Source organism: Micropterus salmoides, unplaced genomic scaffold (genome assembly GCF_014851395.1).
Source record: "Micropterus salmoides isolate LMB-PRFRI ecotype aquatic unplaced genomic scaffold, ASM1485139v1 Ms_hic_scaffold_20, whole genome shotgun sequence".
NCBI classification, from domain to species: Eukaryota; Metazoa; Chordata; class Actinopteri; order Centrarchiformes; family Centrarchidae; genus Micropterus; species Micropterus salmoides.
The window spans coordinates 24,946,989-24,969,023 of NW_024041151.1; the positions used below are offsets into that span (position 1 = coordinate 24,946,989).

General features: G+C 40.1%; 1 protein-coding gene across 3 annotated transcripts in view; it reads right to left on the reverse strand.

Annotated features, from left to right (window-relative positions):
• Positions 1–6,102: 6,102 nt before the first annotated feature.
• igsf9a (immunoglobulin superfamily, member 9a) overlaps positions 6,103–22,035 on the reverse strand; it is a 51,632-nt gene continuing 35,699 nt past the window's right edge. For 2 of the 3 annotated variants that reach the window (XM_038733899.1, XM_038733898.1), the window contains exons 12-21: positions 20,867–21,017; positions 20,482–20,593; positions 18,708–18,898; positions 16,346–16,563; positions 15,906–15,990; positions 14,152–14,319; positions 13,728–13,764; positions 11,184–13,415; positions 10,841–10,914; positions 6,103–9,444 (exon numbers count right to left, since the gene is read on the reverse strand). In XM_038733899.1, coding sequence (XP_038589827.1) covers positions 9,281–9,444; positions 10,841–10,914; positions 11,184–13,415; positions 13,728–13,764; positions 14,152–14,319; positions 15,906–15,990; positions 16,346–16,563; positions 18,708–18,898; positions 20,482–20,593; positions 20,867–21,017 — 3,432 coding nt within the window. In that variant the 3' untranslated portion in view covers positions 6,103–9,280. The remainder of the gene's footprint in view (positions 9,445–10,840; positions 10,915–11,183; positions 13,416–13,727; positions 13,765–14,151; positions 14,320–15,905; positions 15,991–16,345; positions 16,564–18,707; positions 18,899–20,481; positions 20,594–20,866; positions 21,018–22,035) is intronic. The other variant, XM_038733900.1, reaches the window with a different exon arrangement.

A 22,035-nucleotide genomic window follows, 5' to 3' on the forward strand; every position in this document is an offset into this window, starting at 1 on the left:
TGGAAACCCTGATTCAGGGGTTGCATATAAGTAGTATTTATTCATCAACTGTCTCAAATGTATCGTTTTACATGACACACATATACACAAAACAAAAAAATCTTCCAATCAAAAGGTACATATGCATATCTAAATGAGACAGAAAAAAATAGAACTTGAAAAGTAAGTCAATACTTAAAAGCTACAATTCCTTTATATATATATTTCCATCTTGATTAGTTATTTTGTATATTATAATATTAATTCATATTTTCCTTGTAAACATTGTTGCAACCTTGGCTGCAAGTTTGAGAAAGTTTACAGAAACTCATTAACCATAAATATAGAAGTGAGAACAGAGCAACTTTGTAATTGCTTTACAAAAGCAAGCATGTCTACATAAACGTAATATGCTTCATTCTAATAATATAAATCTGTTTTCCTGTTTTTATAATCTAAGTGTATATATTATATGTGTCCTTTTTCAAGTATTATGAAGTTAAAAGCTAAAAGGTTTTACTTACAATTATTTTAGTTAATTAAAGGAGAGCCAAATGATATCAGTCAAATTCAGAAACAACGTGCTTCACAATGTCAACAGGCACTGTGAGGAATGGTTTCACTTATCGTTGTTGTACGGGTGGATCCTCTCGGACACACTAAAACCACACATTATACTGTACTATCATCAATGTTTGGATGAACATGTTTTGTAATCAATGAAAGAATAAGAACTTACTGCAAGGTTATTGCCCTTGGGGATAACAAGAACACAGATGCTTTTCAAAAAGTAAGTATCTTGGGCAAATGCCTAATTAATGTGAAATTGAGGTTAAAAAAGATTCTGCCGTGCTATAAAACCAATACAACAGTAGAAAAGTAATTCTCTCTCGTGATGCTATTATTCCACACTCTGCTGGGAGGCATTCGGTGAGGTAATTAACTTCACTGACATGTTGTGAATTCTCGCCTCTCAGACGGAATGCTGGATGTGCAGATAGACTGATTGAAAAACTCCCATTTAGGTTTCAATCTTTAAATTATCCACGTCCGACCATATTTCTACAGTACTATTGCTGATAATCGCACTAATTTTACACTTGGCAGGAGATAATAGTCGCAGCTTATTCTGAGCAACAAGCACTAATTGCCATGCTCATTCTTTCTGTCACGCAAAATAAAATACCTGATGTAGTCCACTTGAAGATGGAAAAACACAAAAATAATTATGTCTGCAAGGTTAAATGGAACATAAATGCCTTCATCAGAGTGGAACACAATAGGACAATGTCACTGTACTGCAACTAGAAACTGATCATGTGTACATTAAAGATGTTACTTTGCTTTTTTACTGCAGAGCAATGTTTTGTCGATCTTTGTTAGAGATCCTAAATGTCTCGTGGGTTGACTATTAGGGCTCTTTTTCTTAATTATCTATAAATCAACATTTTTTGCAATAAAATGTTTAATTATATATAGGAACATGGGGGGGTTTCACACCTGAAAGTCCGCACCAAGGTCCAAACCAAAGTTCCTGTTTTGATACATTTTGAAACATTCGGTTAGTTTTGGTTTGGTTTCACACTGCAATTCTGCGACCGCACTAAAGGACTTTACATGACAGACCTGCGTCATGTTGTCATCATCTATGTGGGCTGCGTCTACCTATACTTGACATTGATTGGTTTATTAAACAGTTCCACGGGGAGCTTTGACAAGAATGAATAAATGAAAAATGAACAGATGCATATCGTTGCCACTATATTGTTATTATTATGGCATTACTACCTGCAGACCAACTGTACTCGAGGCTCGTTCAAATTCGCCAAATAAATGTCCTTATCGTGAGAACATTATATCGTCACTGGCAGGAAAGGAGGAGAAGAGTGCAAACAATCCTTCTTCACCTCCGTTTGAGGAGAGACCAAAGAGGTGAGTACCAGTTTGCTTCTATCGTGGCCATCTGTTTTAAAAAGATGAGGCGTCACAGGAGATTTATAATTGTGTCCTTATTTCAGTGCATTACTTAACACACTCGAACTTACTCGCTACACCCTAGAAACAAACCAAACCATGGTTCAGTTTGGATGTTTTGCTTTTCTGCTTGTTCAGTAACTTAACCAATTCATTGTTATAATTTCTCTCACTTAATTTTCTGCAGATGAACTTAACTTTCATCGTCACAGTTCTAGTTGACATGGGTCATGATTAAATGAGCATGGATTGAGTGAATGACTTTAAAATGAATGAGTTGTAAACTCATCTAACTTACACACCAAAGTTTCCTCTGAAGAGAAAAGTACAGATTGTCAACTTTTAATTGAGCGCGTGTTTTGCCTCCAGGTAAAACAACAGAAGAACATTTCCAGTTTCTGTCAGTAATCCTGCTTTGAGCGAATTACTTGAGATAATGGAACAAATTTACATTCAGAGTTTGTCTTATAGATGACTTAAAAGAGGACGTACTTTCTGAACTTTAGTTATAATCCTTCAGATTTTCATGAAATTAACCCCAATCAACATTCCTATCATTACCTCTTTAATTAATTGGTTTTCATTGCTAGTGTCCACCATTCAAATTGCCTCCACAACCAAGGGTTCATTGGAAAAAATGCATGTGTTTAAGCCAGTGTTACTTTTTTCCTACTACAGTACTATAAGAGCTTTAAGTGGTTGTTAATGTAAACCAAACATTTCCTACTGCTGCGCTTCACAATAAAAGCATTCAAATGTCGAAAGTAGGTGACTTTTATTGTGAAGCAGACACATGAAACACAATGTATTTCTCAGGGAGGTTAGCACTGACTATGATTGCTCATTAAAAATGCATCTGATCACTTTTAAATATTGCACAAAGTGACTTTGGGTGACTTCTATTGTGAAGCAGTCACATAAAATGCAAGGTATTTCTCAGTGAGGTCAGCGTTGACTGATTTCTCATTAAAAATGCATGTAATCAGTTTTAAATATTGCAGTGAGTAACGGAACAAGAAACTTAACTACAAGTACCACTTGAACTCAGATTGCTCATGACACAATGGAAAATGACCAATTATTATGGTCCATTCGCTAAAACAACATGAATTTGTTTGGTTGCACTGTAAACAGATACACTAGTTTGTGTTAAGGGTCAATAAACACAATGGAGATCACCAACCATATATAGCATCATACCTTTTGCAACTCCTCTATATAAAGCTGATATTAAGCTGTCAATGTCTTACACATTAGATAGAAAGCTTAGAAAAGGAATCACAGGATGAAATAAATGTCTTCAATGAAAAATATCACTTCATAAACAACAAGTCACTGGTGGGTTGACAGCTACAGATTGAGCTACGAAAAAAGGCCCGGATGCCAGTGAATACATGGGTAATAAATTCACACCATGTACACGCACTGAAAAACAAAATATGTTGCCTGTCAGTGTGAACTGCTGTTTTGTCGTTTGAATGCTTTGAGTGTTTCGCCTTTTGAAATAAGCTGTTGAAGTACCCGTGCCCAGGCTGCACTTGCAGACACTCTTTACTGCTTTATTTGTTTGCTCTCAGCATTGTGAAAACTCTATGCCACAGCCACACACAAGAAATACGTGTTTGTCCCACCCCATAATCTTGGGTGTCAATGTGTTGTAAAAGTTTAAGTACAGGGAATTGCAGAGGATTAAAAAAGATGACTGTGACATTACCTCTGATAATTTTCTCTGAATGGGGGTCATCTGGTGTTGCAGCACTAATACCATTAGTTTAATTGGAAGCTGGTTCAGATGTAAGACATGTATTTTATCAGTCAATGAAGTCGGCTGCCCACTCAGTGTCAAAAGAGCACAATCAAGCTGTATATCTGCACACCATCACAGATTACCTCTCTCGTTTACATTGCCGAAACGGAGCAGAGTGAGGAGAGTGAAGCTCTGACAAGCACCAAATGTTTGCTCTCAACTAAAAAATGTACAACAACATAGAATTAACTTAAATTCAGTAATTATTACTTCCTATAACGTTTACATTATAATGTTCAGAATTAGCACTATTACCTTGCCTTATATTCAGGGCTGGACTGGGACAAAAAAATCGGCCCTTGGCATTTTTGGCCCAGGCGGCCCAACCAAAATCACAACGCCCCTCACCAACACACCATCCTTCCATTTAAGGGCTCAGATTAGGGGTGTGACGAAATACTTAGCCCATGAGATGTAACATTGCACAAGATTGGGGCCATGACAAGACAAGAATATATATCAATAGGCCTATTATTTAGAGGAAAAAAAGTATTAATGAATTAGATGATAGGGGGGTCTGGGGGTCATCCCCCTGAATATTTTGAGCATTAAACACTTAATTTCCTGCAATCTGGGGACATTTTCTGCACCAGGGAAGCACAAAATTCAGGTGGCAGTTGATAATTCAGAATATAAAAATATAATAGAATATGTAGCTTATTATTGCTTTTAACTTAAGTTACTTTCTTTGGACAACACAGAGTTTTTTTCTATATTTACATGGTATTGCAAATAAACCATTTTCAAAGCATTTTTATTTGTTAATTAACATTTCTTGGTGCAAGCTATTTTTCAGAACATTTCCAACAAATGCTTTCAAAAAGTGGTGGGTAGCCTACGTGTCCCCAGCATCCTCAGTGTAAATGACCCATCCTCCCTGCCCCTCCCTACAGGTTGAGCTACTCATGCCTACCTCTTCACCTCCACTCTCCTCCTGCTCTCTCTCACTCGGCCCTGTCACTTTGTCACTCGCTAAACACACGCCTGGCAGGAGCCACAGCTCTCCATTACTCCTTCAGGTTCCTGTGCCTGCTCTACGTCGGAGAGAGCAGAGGGGGTGGGGGCAAGCATGAGATGTGATTGGGCCGGCCCAGTGTCAGTATAGAAAATGAACCAATGGTCCACTGTCCATGCTTTATGGGATCGTTGTTGGCTCATTTTTTAAAAACAGTTATATAAATACATAATTTACGTTACACTGGCCCCAAATGTGCGTCGGCCCACCGGGCATTTGCCCAGCATGCTAGATTACCAGTCCAGCCCTGTTTATAGTCTTACCCACCATCTAATGGTTGAAACATTTGCCAACCCCTGCTGCATATTATTACTACTTCTGCGAACGTACGCATTCAACGTTGTGATGAGCTCTACACAGCCAGAATTCAACAAGAAGAACAAGAAGAAGAATGTAGTGACAAAAGGGGCTCTGTAGCGCCATTTTCAGCTACTGTAGAAATATGACGGCGCAAAGTGGCGACGTCCATGGAAGGGGGTAAGCGCGGTTATGTAGATAGAAATGGCTCATTCTAAAGAAATAAAAACATTACGTTTCATTATGTAAGGTCTCTTTATACACCTCTGAAAACATAGTTATGGATCTTATATTGCATTTCTGTCAATAGATCCTCAGAAAAATTACACACTGAACCTTTAAAAGATTTTTCTTAAACATGCATGAGATTTGGTTTCTTAAAATATCATTTGCGGCTTAAATGTTTTGATCTTTAACAGTTGTTTTGATTTAATCATTTATATAAATTCTTACTCATAATCAGCAGCTTATTAGCATTTTTTTCTCCATTTCTATCTGGACCGTATAATATGAAGCAATTATTTGAGCTGTCAGTGTTGCAAACGAACCTACTTTACTTCAGTTTAAAAAACACACTGTGACAGACAGCAATAGTCACTGGAGCTCTAACAATCTTTGTATTTCGAAAAATGCTTCAGTTACTCACTAATTATAGCCAGTTTAGAAGTACTGGGAGCGCATCTGGTTACACAGTGAAATTTATATATGACATTTCATTTCATAGGACCTTGATTGGTTTCTAGCTTCAACAGTCACTTCCTAGCATTTGCAAATAATTCATTCACTACTTAATGGGCATAATAAAAGACTGCTCACTTTAAAGCTAATCCCCGTAAGTACACACAATAACTGAAAAGGTAGCAGTCTAACAATCAGGTTTATGAGCCCTCATTGTTGTTTGTGAGTCTCTTTGTGAACAGGTTTCTTTTGTGCTGTTCTATTGTGTAATATAGTTGATTGAATCCTCCAGAGCACAACACAAACATTTTTTATCTTTTTGTTAGCCCCGAATGTAAAAAAAACCCCCAACTAACAGACTTTCTTTATTTTAATTATATCTAGTATACGAAAAAATATTTTCACATACATATTCTTGTTTGATGTATTGGAAGCACAATATTTAGATTCAATTTCAAAAACGTAGGCAAAAAAGTAGTGCTGACTACAAATCCCCAGAGCAGCACATGGGGTTTGATCATTTATGGAATTGAGGTACAATATGTGTACACCAGAAAATGAAAATGTTCTTCAGAAGTGAAACATTGATTTGCTGTAAATGCTGCCTCTATGAGTGAATTTCAATTATAGGATGGATACCCCACAATGCTCTGGTACACTGTGGAGTTCAGAGTTAATTATTTGGTTGACTAATGTGAAGGCCTTGAGCTAGAGCAGCAAGCAAAACCCAATTTTCCTTTTTTCCTCCATTGTTCACGAAGAAAAGAGAGCATGAGGCATAAGTATGTTTCTCTCAGCAGGTTTAGAGGCAGCGGTTGCGGGATAGTGCCTGGCAAATCGCTGGTTTTGATCCCCCGGAACTAACAGGAACAATTTTAATCTATGTTGGGAAGTAGGGATTGGTGAAATAAATGGTTTTAGTGTGTCCAGTTTTCCAATATCAATATGCACAGCAATAGAGGATATATGTCACATATCCATCCATCCATCATCAACCGCTTATCCTGTGTACAGGGTTGCGGGGGGCTGGAGCCAATCCCAGCTGGCATCGGGCGAAAGGCGGGGTACACCCTGTACAGGTCACCAGTCCATTGCAGATATGTCACATATGAAAACATCAAATTAATGTTGGATGTAATGACCTGTGTTCCACTGTTACTCCTTACAACAGATCTTTACACATGAGAGTGCCCAGTCACACCAGACAGGTGCCAAACAGGTGGTGCTGAAGGCATTGGCAGGAGGTAGTACATTTACACATTTACATTTATTGTTAAGTACAGTACTTAGTAAATGTACGTACTTACATAGTAGTAAACAGTTGTGACAATTTTAAGGTACTACATTTATCTGACAGCTTTAGTTACTAGTTGTGTTGCAGATTCATTTATTGATACACAATATAATCAATTAACAAATTATGATGTGTTATTTGTAGATTCAGCTACATCACTGAAATGATGCTTACACATGCAGCAATAAGTATAATCCAATTGTATAATATTCTGACAAGAGCAATTCTGTAAATGCATGCTGTAAATTGTGCTTATTTTTTCATTGTATTGGTGCATGTGGCCTACTTTTACATAAAGCAAGGGTAGGCCTCCCTTAGTGTTGTTCCTTAAAGAGAGTCACCAATATTTGTTACTGATGATGTGCTCTCATGTGGCAGTGGCTCTGTGGACTGACTGATCAGTGAGCGGAGGAGAGCAACAGAACCTTCAGTCAACTAATCATCAGCCAGACAGAAGTGTGAATGTGCATACCTAACGACCAATCACTGATCCCCACTGTTTGTCCGACGACCTCCTCCTTCGTTTTTGCTCTAAAAGTCTGACCTTGACTATTTAGGTTAGGTTTTCTCTCAAAATACAAGGGTGAGTGTATAAGAGTGAATTTATTCCAGTGTGTGGATGCTCTCTATTCATGACACTTTTAGCTCCAAAGCCTACATAAAAAGATTTTTGAAATTAGCGACAGATTTAGGTTCATATTATGAGATGAGAGCAACTTGAAAAATAATTATAGCTACTGATAAAGCAAGTTAGAGTCAGTTCAGCTTGACTTCTTTTTAACAGCTGGCAACACACACACACACACAACTTCAAGTTGGATATATTGGAGCTTTCAGAAAAATCCTTTCTAGACATAATTACAACTTGATGTTGACAGCAACACTTTCTACACATCGGAAACTTGTAATTACAGTAACTCTTGTATACTGTAAAAAGAATATGGCATTAAGCACCACACAATTTTACTTCCCCACTTCGAGTGAAACCGCTGAACATATGGTTTCCATTGAAATGAATTAATTTGGGGCTGAGACTTTGCTGTTATAAATACTATGAATACTGATGTGACTGAGCACTCAAATAAAACTTTCTTGTAACTCTTCATGGACTACAGTATTTTGTAAAACAATAGATTGCTATGCAATTCGAATGTCTATAAACAGTAACGGTGAATTATCGCCCAGCCCTAAGAGAATGTGATTAGTACCTGCAGTTGACATGCCCTCAAACAAGGCGTTTAACCACTCAACTGGTGCTGCTTTTCAGCACCACTGTTGGCTCCCAAGGTGTCAGTGTTAACAGCTGTGTGAGTATAATGCAGGTTTTGCTGAGAGAAAAATGCAGTCATCTTTCAGTGAATTGACCCATGGCCAATTAAAGCCAAAATAAAAAATAAAAGCTAATTTCCCTTCATGTCCATAAAAATTAAACAAAGACAAACCCTACAAGTTGACTTGACCCTCTTCAATTACCGAACATAATTAGAGGTCTTGCTTCGCTGAACAACAAGACGGCCTGGAGAGTGAGCTAAGGCTTTCCTCCAGACTGAGCAGATTCTTGGCTTCCAGAGACCCACAGTATTTTAGGGGCAAGAAAGCAGATAATGATCTCTGTTGGAAAATTACACTTTTAGAAACAGAAACTATAGCAGAATAACCATTTATTTTCTATTTATCTTCCTTATTTAATGGCATTTCATAAACACCTCTTTTGTTAAACTCAAAGATGATTGATGATATCAAAAGACTTAATCATCCCCAGCATAGCCTAAACCAGTCACTTGATGATGACGGAGATCGTTTTGTCCCTTGTGTGGCCACTGAGTCATCCCTGGATGATGAATGCATATCTAACTGCACACAGAGAATGCAGTGAATCCATCAGCACAGTGGAACGCTTTGATATCGGCAGATTGGCAGACTGTCTCAAAAGAAAATGTCAAGAGCATAATGGTGATGGGTCACCAAGCGAAACAAACCTTTAAAGCTCTGCATATGGATAAATGTGATTTTGTGTCTCCATTACGTTTGCGGAAACCTGTATTTTTGAAAAGCATTATTTTTCAAGTGAAGTTCAACATAGAGACAAGCAATTCATTCCTTTTTTTTGGTTTTAAAAAGAGAGAATTGAATTGTTCAGTCAAAAGCTCACTCTCTGCCACATGCACTTTTTGTCGCCTTGTGAGTCAATAAGTGAAAGGACACACTAGGTGAGATGAGCCGAAGGCTGGCGCTGTCAGAACAGCACGGTGTCTGGTTCTGGCTCAGCAGAGCAGCTGCTTTGATGGCCCGGGAGCAAAGAGAGCTGAGTGCAATTTTTCAGTGCCTTAGTGGAGCACTGCATGCTGGGAAGGCTACAGCACCGAGCAGACTTCAGTAGATTCAATGAAGGAAGCAGGTCTGTGGGTAAAAAGAAACTTGTGAAATTATCTTTAAGGTTTCCTGATATTTTGCCGCAGATGTTATTTCATTAAATGTCTGCACCCTGTTGGTTTTATTCCCTTCACCCTGAACTTCCACAGATATGAAACACTCACAGGTTAAATGTTGGATATTAAGTATTGGCTCCTGAGTTCAAATGCGAGTTAATTCAGACGAGCCCAAGAGTGAAAACATGTCTGACCTTTCTCTTAATTTTTCCGTAAATACAGTAACAAATGTCACCTAGATCAGATTAGAAATTGCTAAGTGTTCCAGTAATGGCCTGTTATATGTTGCTCTCTAACATGCACTCCACACTGCCACTGAAATTAAATCTAAAGGTCTTGTATAAAAATAAATAAATCATGACAAGGTATGCAAGCCCAGTTGTTTGAACATTCATTTGAGCACACATTTCAGTAATGAACACTATAGTACAACTAAATCATATAATTTTTCATAGTAAATACACAATATGTATACTATATATCAGCAGGCAAATCATCAAATATACATTAAATTCCAAATATATCAATTGTTTCCACCACAGCACCTTTTCTCAGGAACCAGGTTCTATATTTTGTTCCTCAACCATAACTGCTGGTGTAAGAAAAGTCTCTGCTCCCCCGGGTTGTACTTTCTTGTGTAACAGGCCAACAAAAACCTTGCAGCTGCTACAAAGAGTGTAAAGCTTCATTCACAAAGTGAGCAAGCGGTGGGTGCCACTAAAATCATTTGAACAAGGAATGGCTATTTATTTCAATATTTAAAATATAAAAACAAAGCAAGCAGGGATCATCAGGAACCATAAAACGCTCATCAGATCATCACTAATTTGGAGATTCTCTGGATATTCTCCTTCTCCACTTTGCATCCATTCAAACATCAGAGTCACACAGAATGACATTTTTTACACTAATGGGCAGATCTACTAGTTCCACCAGCCTATTAGAAGTTTTTCCTCCCATATTTCTCAACTTCTTTTTGAGAGGAAGGCATGGTGGGTCCAAATCAAGCATGACTGAAGGCAGTGCAAGTAACTAATAGGCTAAAACCCCTGACCCCACTATACCAAATGTGAGCCCCAGCCCCTGTCCAGTGACATTTTCTCCATCTTTAGAAAAAAGTTAGCGTTATGATGTTGTGGCATTTCTACAGGTTGAATGGTGAGGATTTGTCGACTGAACTGAAGATACTGTTAGGATCAATAGAGATTCACTTTGCAACAATCACCCGGCGTGTCATCTCGTTTTGCTTCAGCATTGTACTGTATTGATTAATGATTCTAAGCAGACAAATGTGTCTCGTTTTTCACCTGTGTTTGTACCAAAATATGTGAACTGCATATTATTAATAAGAAAAGAAAAATACTCACCGTCACGGTCTCTAGGCTGCGAGCAGAAATCAACAGCATCCCACTCATAATTCTCGTCAACTGAGGCCTTCCTGCTGAAGAGGTCACAAAACACCATTTAGTATATAAATTCAGTTTGGATGTTTAATGCACATATGACATGTTACCATACAGCATACATATTTATATATATTTATATTTTCTCATTTATATTAGATTGCTCACACTGAATTTCAATCATAGCATTATGTACCAAAAGAATATGACACCCACGTGGCTCAAAACAGTAATACAAATACATGTAGTACTTAGTAAAAGTGTAAAGTGTAAACATAATTTCCCTCATTCATTATGTCCTTAATACCTTTGGCCTGGTTCCTTTTGGTGACTGTGCCTGTCCTCTGTGCTCCCCTGGCTCTCCTCTACAGTCTCAGGTGAGCTGGTGAGGGTTGGGGAAAGGTGACACAGGGAAAGACGTCTATTAGCGGGCTCCATGCTGCCTCGGCCACTGCTGGCATAGCTGCTGTAGCTGTTCCCGGACTCTGGCACTCCATCGTAGCTTCCTGCTTCCACTTCTAGTCCCTCTTCATCATTGTTATTGGGCGGTAAGTATATAGAAGCTTCCCTCATGACCTCCAAGGAATCTCCTGCAACTTTTGTGGCCTCCTGGTAGGCAAATGACCATTTGGCAGCATTGGGAAAGAAGCCATAGTGGCAAGGCACAGCAGGATTTGGTATGGGTCTCTCTGGACTACTCCTTGGAGATATAGAGTGCACAGCAGGAGCTGAACGGGAGGCAGCTTGGATAGCAGAAGGAGAATTTGCAGAAGATTTGGAGAGTTTCCTGCTAGGAGAGCTCTGGGATTCCCAGGACAGAGAGTCTGGACGACAGGAAGATGTATCAGAGCAGTTCTCTTGGCTGAGAGAGTCTATCCATGCATCAGGAGTCAGGAAATTGCTCTCTTTCCGTCTCCTCGAGTCAAGACTCTGACTTCGCTGCTTAGAGTCCCAGAATTTGGAGCCTTTGGTCACAGCTCTCCTGAGTTTTGGTGGTTGCGGAGAAGCTGAGACCCGGATAATATTATCCAGAGATTCAGGGCTGCGGCAATCAAAGCTCATACTCATGTCTTCATACCGGCCTCTGCGAGTCAGCGAGTGCCCTTGTTGCACATGAGAGGCGATTCTGTGGTGCAGCATGGGCTTTGTAGGCCGCATTACACATACCTCCAACTCTGGCTCATCCACACTCATCTCAACACACACAACTTCATCAGTGGGCTTTGGGAACGCTACCTCCGCTTTTGAAGAGTCTGGCACTGAATCGAGAGCCAAATTAGATCTTTCTTTATATTTATTGCTATGGAAAGACAACGTTGAAAGGCTGCCATGACTAAGATTGTTCTGTCCCTGTGCCTCAGAGCATGAATCATTCGTATGCATTTCTAAGAGTGTGTATTGTGGTAAATTATCATAGCCCTCTGGTGCTGCCTCTACCCTTTCATGTCTCTGGTGCTTTGAGGGTAGATGTGGGAGAGCTAATCTGTCTTTGGAAAAACTGCCTGCCTCCTCAGATTGGAGTGGTGTCTGTTCGGTGAAGGATGGAGTGGGACGATGGTTGCCCAATTGAAATGGTTGAAATGAGGTCCGGGCTGAGATTAGAGGACGGGGTTCCCAATCCACAGAAGATGAAGAGAAATGGCTTGGTGACAGGCCGAAGCTCTCCTTGCTGCCCTGGGGGTATCTGTGTGGCAAGGTACTGCTCTTATATTCCCACAAAAGCTCATAACCACCAGCCTCTCTTCTCTCTGAGTCTGAATGCTCCCTCCTCATTTCTCTCATGGAGCTCCTTTCCAGCGTGTACTTCTGGAGCTCCCTCTCTAGCTCCTCCCTCTCCTGAGCCAGTTTCAGGCAGTGACTCAGGTTTCCTCTCTCCCGCTCGTGCTCCATTTGCAGAACCAGAGTGCTGGCGGTCGTAGATGGCTGACCTAGGCCGGATCGGATATGTGGGAGCACTGGAAATGTGGGAGTACGTTCTCTGTTGGGATGAAGAACGGTAGCCAAACTACTGTTTGAGCACATGCTGCTGAGGTCAGGAAAGACATCGTAGCTTGCCTTCTGATCAAAGATATAAGGGACATGATAGGGCAGGCGCTGGGCCATGCCACTAATCTGGTTTGCGGTTTTGCAAGGTGGGAGATCAACAGAGAGCACAAACGGTGGCTCTTTCCTGTCATCCCTCTCCGAGTGCAGTGAAACAGACCTTCGGACTCTACCAGGTTGGTCATACCTTGCGCTTTTCTTGCTGTTAACACTCAGCGTGTCATGGTCATACGGCGAAAGAACAAAGCGCCCATCTGGACCTCTAGCGATCAACTCAATTTGAGGAGAAAACAGAGAAGTTGTCCTAGTAAGGCGGCCTCTGCTGTAGTTGGACAATGGGAGCTTCTGCCGATGATGATTGTCAGTGCTAAAGGAGGAACAGTCTGTCTGCGAGGAGGAGGAGGTGGTATTAGAGGAAGTGGTGGGATATAGGATGCTGGCTGGAAGTAGGCTTTTCTTCAACACACTGTCTGGACTGCTGGTGCCTGAAGTCTTTCTGTGAGAGAAAGAAGAAAGTGGGGGAGGGAGGGGTGAAAGAAGAAAATTGTAAGAAAAACCGGAGGTGTAAGAGGGAGAAAAAAAGAGACCAAGAATATGAGAGTGAGTGAGAGTGAAAGAGGGGGCGGGTAGAGATGTAGACAGAGAGAGACCAAAACAGCAGCGGCAACAATAAAATGAAGATGAGCAAGAAAAATAAGATATGAAATAGAAAATAACTGAAGTGCTGGCATTTTCAAAATATTTGTAATGGAAGCAGAGGGGAAGGTCAATGGGAGGTATTATAATGAAATGATAAGGGGGTACTTACATTGATGGGGAGCATTTATAGATGGCAGGATGGGGCTCTGAAAGTGAGGGAGAGGGGCAAGATGGTATCTGACTCATTAGGATACAACCACACTGACCAAGAAGTAAAAACATAATCAACCCTAATAAGAGCCCATTAAAGGGCCCGAGGCACCCAGGCTTGTCCAAAAAGTTAATTACACTTACATTTATCAGCCTCTAATGAGAAATTACCCTAATTAGCAAGTAATGTAAATGACATCAATAACTTTTACAACTGAATGGATGAGCGGGGGACAAGAGGAGCGCCAAATCTATGCAGTGGGGTATGATTTATATAATGGATTGAAAGTGCCTTCAATATTTTATTGAATAAATGATGATATTCATGATGCAGTTCATCAAAGTGAGTGTCTGCTGAGTCTCTGGGGTGAGGGGCATTTTACCATCCTCCTTTCTGCGGCGCTGGTCCCTCTTGTGGCTGATGACACAGGCAGACCCCAGCAGCAAGACCAGTGCCAAGCACATGAAGCCGACCCCGCCCAGCACGCCGGCCAGTAATGGTTCCGGGACGAACTCCAGGAGTCGGGATGTTGCGGGATATATCTCCATCCCTGTTTCATGAGTGATATATATTAGTAGAAAAATAAAAGGAAGCTAAGTGTGACTGTAGAGTCAGCAGGCAACCATTAAAAAAATACATAATAAATAACAGTTGCTTGCCGTGGTAGCAGCACACACTTGAAAACAATTACAAGATTTTTCAGAAATAAAAAATATTATATATATTATAGTTTCAAAATACCTATTTCAAAATAAATGGTCATAGGTAATTTTCCAATTTTTGTATACATTTTACATTAATTATCCAACGAAGGTTAAAATGAAGGGCAACTGGACTTGGTTGAAGCTACTGGAAGACGTTTCGTCCCTTATCCAAAGGACTTCTTCAGTTCTGACTGACTGGCAGGGAAACTCAGCTATTTAACCTCAGTGGGGTCGTTATCTCGGGTCATCGATACCGCTGGTTCGTTAGTGTTCCTTGTTGCTGTGACGACAGTTGTTACAGTCGTTGAGACTACCTGTGGCCAAGACTGAACGACCATCGTTGGTATCTTCACCTGAGGCCAATAGGTTACGTTTGTTGAGTTTCCTGGGCAGTGATGAAAGGACAGCATTGTAAGTGGGGGATAAGTGGTGGCGTAGACCCCCTCCCCTGTTCAATGACGGCTTCTCAACCCTGGTGTAGATGCTTCCTTGACACCTCTTTCAAACCATCCATCTTCTCTGTCTAAAATGTGCACCTGGTGGTCCTCAAACGAGTGTCCTCTGTCCTTCAGATGTAAGTAGACAGCAGAGTCTTGACCTGAGGAGTTGGCCCTTCTGTGTTGAGCCATGCGTTTGTGTAGTGGTTGTTTAGTCTCCCCAATATACAGGTCTGTGCATTCCTCACTGCATTGGACCGCATACACTAGATTGCTTTTCTTGTGTTTGGGTGTGCGGTCTTTACATTAATTAAAAATATTTATATATATAGAATTTATATTATAACATCTAAAATTTAAATTGATAAAAATGTATTTATAACTTTGTTTGTTAGAAAGTTTTGTTCATGAAGCTGTACAGTCATCTGATCATAGTGGCTGACCTCCAATACATGCATATTTCACGCCACTTGCATCAGTCTGTTAATAATACCATGAACTTTGGTAGTCCCAGTTTTAAGTGGATCTAATCATTATCAGAAAATCTTAAACTTGATGTTTCTGCAAAATTTGCTCAGTCAGATGTCAAAATTTGAGATTATCAGCAGAGCTATGTTAACAATATATAATCTATGGCTCTGATTGTTGCGACAGTCCTTCAGTGATACCAGCGGGGGTTTTAAATCCCTCTGTTTGGTATCTCTGTGCCATATCTAATGAAACATTCATGTTACATTCACTAAGAATAAAAAGGCCAGTACAAATTCTGTCACTAACTCTTTTCAGAAGTTATTAGTGAAGCTATTTCTATCATTCAGGCTTCTAATGGACAGCATTCCCCGAGGCACTGCTCTAATTTTGGTCCAACTCTGGGAACAGAGGGACGTGGGAAGAAATAAGGAAAAGAGTTTGAAAAGGAGACTGAGAGGAGGATGGGTTGAAACAGGGGGTGGGGAGAGAAGGCAAAGGGGGCAAGGTTGCTCTCGAACACCTACCCATAGTGGAGACATTGACTGATGGACTGGGCTCGCTCAGCAACTCCCCGCGACGAGATAGCAGCCGCAGCTCGTACACACTGTCCTAAGACGAGCATCCGCACGCACGCACCCACGCACGCACGCACACACACACAGCGGGGAGGACAGAGGATAAAACCACACTTTGTCAACACGGGACTGTGCCTGCAATGCTAATGAAGTTCATTTGAATTTCTGTAGGCCTATACAGGAGAAAAAAGAAGGATGAAACAGGCAGAAAGAAGAAAAGGCAGCGCACGCAGAAAGACGACAGAAATGATGGCTGCCATGTGTGTATAACTGAGAGTGTACACAAGTAAAACCACGGAGGTGTAGCCTAGATAAAAATCTCCAAGGCATTCAACAAGCAGAGTAGTCTGATTAGTCTCCGAGGGAGCAGTGTGTGAGTGGCTTGTTACCTTGTGCAGACCCGGAACGACTATCTCACTAGTGTTGGCACTGATGTCCTCGTCCAAATTAAACCACTCCCCTTGCTCGGTGCGGGATTGGAGAACAAAGCCCGTGATGGGAGGGTGCTGAGCTTCAGGAGGGGACCACTGCAGAACAACACCCTCTGAACTCTGATTAGCAGACAGCGACGCAGGGGGCTTTAGTTTACTTCTCCTCTGTGGAGGATCTGATGCAGAGGAATAAAAAAGACATTCAGCTGATCAGCCAGATACGTCCTGGCGGAAACATTTAATCACAGGGGAGGAAATTGCTATTGCCACAGATGTTCAACCTTGAGGTTGTGAGGAGAGAAGGGTTTGGGTTTATGTTGCGATATACAAATTACTGACCAGTATCTTAAGTTTGATCAAACCACATTAAACAAAGTGTGAGGCTTATTTACTATATTTCAGGTCTAATATTATTATTTCAGAAAGTTTGATTTATATTGTAATTATACTATCTACCATGATATTCATAGCATGAACATTTGATACTGCCACATCCCTACTGCCACACTGAAATAACAGGTGTAACTGACTTCCTTTGCATACATTATTCACAAGTTACCAAATACTGAAGTTCCCAGTTCACAAATATTAAGTTGATAAGCTTGGTATCCAGATAACGATTGATTATGTATAAAAATTGAATTGGGAGAAACTGAAATTGAAATGATAAACTAGATTGTTTCATCAGAGAAGACCCCTCGCTCTGTTCCCAAAAACAACCTTTGGGGAAATTAATCCAAATGTTAATTTTTTACCTCTTATCCAGCAGCTGGTTGCATCTTCAAAGGTTTTCTCAGATGTCTCAAGGGTGTCTACTCTCTGCTGGGACGGATAAAATGTTTCCAGGGGCAAAATCAACATTTAACTCACAACATTTCCACAGAGTGTGCCGTCCACTGTCCTGTCCTGCCATAGGCTAGGGCAGATGAATAAACATACCTAAATGTACCGTACATCCAGCTAAGAAGAAGAGAAGAGCAGCAGCACATTGTGTGGAAACATTGGATTTGAATGTTGAAATCGCCCCCGGGTGAACTTTTGATCATCCCATGAGAACTGTAGGTATCTGTAAGATCACTAAACACCTTTGAAGATGCATCCCGCTGCTGGATAACAGGTAATACAGCCAAACTAGCAGCTCTGTTAGGTAAATGCCAACATGGTCTCACATTGCAAACATGCTGATCTTTATAAAGGTATAATGTTTACCATATCCTCATCTTAATTTAGCATGTTAGCATGCCAGCCTTTGCTAATTAGCAATAAATAAAAAATGGGATGGGAATGTCATTTGTTTCGCAAGTACTGGACAAATTACAATTAAGACCTCATGATATCGCCAGATGTACAATTCGGAGAGTTATGTCAGTTCATCCTGACAAGAACACGAATGTCTACAAAATGTCATGGCGGTGCATTCAAAGTTATTGAAAGATTCAGGTTTGGATCAAAGTGGTGGACCGACTGACCGACAGACAGACCAACATTGCCATTCCTAAAAAGTAAGTTTAGGTTTGTATTGGGAATGCTATGTGACCAAAAGGTGGAGCAATAAATAGAGTACTAAAGAAACTGATGAGGTTGCCTGAACAGCAAAAAAAGTAGAGTGGTGTTTCCTTTACCAACAAACATTGTTTTTTTATTTTTGCAGACACCATCTTCTAGCTAGCAAAATCAACCAACAATAGTCAAATTTCATTTCGGCCTTTGGGCGAGTTACTCGGGGAATTCACTTTAATTAGCAACAGTTGTGCAGATATAATCTGCTGCTGCAGTGGTCGCCATTTCAACCTGTGAAAGTGACGGTCAGCTGATGGTCAAATGTTTTATGCATTGTTCATTACTAACAAAAAAGAGCGAGGAGAAGTATAACACTTGATAAGAGATCCAGCATGTAACCAGCTTCTGCAGTTCCTGCACTTTTCTGTTGGAAGTCACAAAAGTACTAATAAAATCTGTCATTATTTCAGCCTTTATGAGAAATACCAACTATACGTTGGTATATACCAACTTTCTATCTTTATTTATATTCCTTTTGCCTTTTGTGTAACTGTGACAGAATTTGCTCTCAGGGAACAATAAAGTGTTTCTGATTCTGAAAACATGAAGATTGCAGTTGAAATTTCAATAAGAAAACATTTACATAATATATTCGTTCTGTACAATACAGACAAAGAGTTTAGTGCATGTGGGCACTTTGAGTATCCTTCACAATCTATGGTCATAACATGTCAGGCTATCAGAGTGAGGTGCAGCTGAGACTTTTATTTACACTGATTAGTTGCATCAAATTTATAGAGAACTACGGAATGGTACTGACCCAAGGTACGGACGGTGGCGATCTCGCTGAAGGGTCCAGTGCCCATTTTATTGTGAGACAGGATGCTGAACTGGTAGTCGGTGACAGGAGACAGGCCTGTCACCTGCCACCTGGTGCCAGAGGAAGGGGGCACGGGCACAGAGAACCATTCCTGCTTCCCTTCATTATCATTCACTGAAATCTTCTTCACCCTGCAGAGGGAGAGAGACAGAGAGAAAAGAAGTGAGAACAAAAGAGCGGCGGGGAATTCTGGGCGTCTGATTTTATGAAACATGACAGAAAAGTAGGTTTCATTAATCATTCATACTCATCATCAGTTCCAGATTTTGTGGCAGAGACAGCTTGGATGTATCTCTGCAATTGCACAGAGAGCTTGCAACTCCAATTATGGTGATTTTCATGTTCCTACCAGCGCTGAGATTGTACTGTACATGTCTATTTTTTATAGAGCAGATTACTTGACCCGAGGCAAAAAAAAAATAATCACCTATTCAAAACTGGAGAAACTTTTGAAAATTATTAATGTCAGTCTAAAAATGAGGCCCTTTTTTTGTTTTTGAAGATGATGGCTTTGACTCAACAGAAGTGGCATGTTCTTTTATGAGAAAATAGAAAGGGCAGCAGATCACTCACATATTAATTGACGCGCATGATTGTGACACCCGAGTGTAGACTAGATTATGTATGTTATTGTGGAGCATGAAGCAGGTCATACTTACAAAGCAAAATACAACAGCAGAGATTAGTTTACTTTCTAAGAGCAAAACATGAGATTTGTGGGTTTCTCTCCTGTAGTAATTCATTTTACAAGTATATGGTGTGAATATTGGCCCACAGAGCTTTCACAACTGCACGATTGGTATGCAATTGGTAATTGGTAATTATTAATTAATATTATCTGTTGGAAGTCACAAAAGTGCTAACCAAATCGGCTATCATTTCCGCCTTTATAAGAAAAAATGAAGATTGCAGTTGAAATGTCAAAGGGAAAACATTATATTCTGCATGTTCTGTACAGTACAGAGTTTAGAGCGTGTGTTCACTTTGACCATCCTTCACAATCTATGGTTGTTACATGCCAGGTGAGGTGTAGCATGTGTAGATGAGATCTATTTTTATATATTTTTGATGTAATTTGTATTTCTTTGTATGCTGCTCCTTGATGCAGTGATGACCCAGTTCCCTCTCAGGGATTAAGATAGCTCTTATCTTCATCTGATGTAGCGCTCCCAAGTTATGTGATTAAACATGAGCATTAGGAGAAGTTTTATGTATACCATCACTTGCATTCTCTGTTTTTTAAACTTTTACTTAATCAAACTAAAATAACCTGCTTTCTAAGATATAATGCTCATACATTCTAACTTTAATACAAGGACTTTTTTTTTGCACATTCCAAACCTAATGGTTCTGGTGAATTTTTGTCCAACTCGCCGCAGTTTTACACTCCATTTATTCCGTCCACCAGTATCTTCTAGTGCATCACGTACAAGCAAACACAAGACATTCATCTGTGATTTCTGAGCCAATATAAAAGCGCTGATTCACAAGAAATAAATGTATTACGCTACCTTTGTCAGTAACCTTCTATTGTAGCTAGCACAGCTGCTGCATTATAAAGCAATGCTCTGGAGCAGCGTTTTGCATTGTAGCTGCCAAGAAGTGATAACAGATAAATGAATTCCTCATCCCAGAGATCAATAGAGTAATACCAGAGCTGTCGATGGCTGCCATGGTTACAGCCCAAGAAGAAAGTGGGAGGCTTTACACCCACCAAACTGAAAATGTCTGTGCTGATCCTCCATCAAAGCCTGCCTCCCAGGATATGTTGGCCTGTTTCACCCCTGGAGAGACGGACAGAGAGATAGCCGCATGGGGACTGGTTCCTGTAAAGTAGGGAACAGAGAGGAGTTGATGGAAATCGGCCAGAACTTCAACTATCTGATACCACTAAAGTTTAGAGGCCATCTCTAGATGCACTGCATTTATCATTTGAAGGCGGCGTGGAGGCACAGGCATCCGGCCTGTGCTGGGTATAATAGAGGTTTACACAGGTAAAAAGAAAACAATTTGAAAAAGAAATTTTTTTTCACTTGGCCAGCTAACATAACAGCAAAACCAACTTGTGTTCAGATAGGAATTCTTCTGTTCGTACTCACCCAGGACAAAGACTTGTGTGCTGGCTTTCACCGAGGCTACACGGTTAGCAACGCTGCACTCCCACACCCCCTGGTGGTCCTTAGTGAGGGGCTGTAGGAGCAGAGAACCGTTGGGTTCTATGGAATAAGATGTGCGACGAGCCAAGTCGACCTACCAGAAACACACAAAGACAAAGAACAAAACTCTCTGCATCTGTCTAAATATAAAGTATATACAGCTGGCCGGAAAGAAAATCTAATAACCAACATAATGGATCTCTTCTTGAGCTTAATATACTGTTTTTTAACTCAGTCTCATAATGTAACTGAAAACTGCTCCAAGTAAGGAAAAAGAATTCATGTATTTAAAAAATTTCAATTCAATTATTTTTATCGAGGTAAATCTGACAATGTATCGTGATATGTAATATTATATTATATCATGTTATATTTAGCTCATATTGTCCAGCTCTAATATGCTGTGCAGTCAGAAAGTGTTTTGTTTTTCAGTCATTTGTTTTTCTCTGTTTGTTTTTCTGGCTCTGTAGTCCAGCAGATTACATTTGAAATAAAATAATAAATTAGGTTAAAAAGTCACCTTTAGTCCTTAAAGTTACAGTGAAATGACAAGTTTCCAAGTTGAATAAAATATGTGGGCGAGGTATAATAAGGGGAAATCCTTCTGATTTCACTGGATCCTGACAAGGCTTGTACAGTGCAACATACTGTCAGACTGTTTGCATCCATCCATACCTCCCTAACCCATGCCATGACATCATGAGGCAGAGGATCAGTTTTATATAAATAAATTAGAAATCGCCTTTAGAAATTTAAACAAAGTTTTTGCCAACTGACAGACATCTCATATCTCTCTGCTCGCTAATATAACCCACAAGCTAACAGTCAAGTGCACTTTTACAGCTCGTCGCCCCAAATCACATTTAAATGGATACATTTATGTATACGCCCCCAAGTGCAGGATGACTCAAAAATATTTCCACATTTTACAGGAAGAGAAAAGAAAGGGATTTTGATATTAAAAACACGTTTTCTTTTTGAAAATATTTTTGGTATATACACCAAGAGATAACTGAACAATTAACAAAAAGACAAAGCTTGAAAATTATTTCTTAATTCACTGCGTTTAACGGTGTTAGATTGTGTGAACATCCATAATGGATGAATACAGT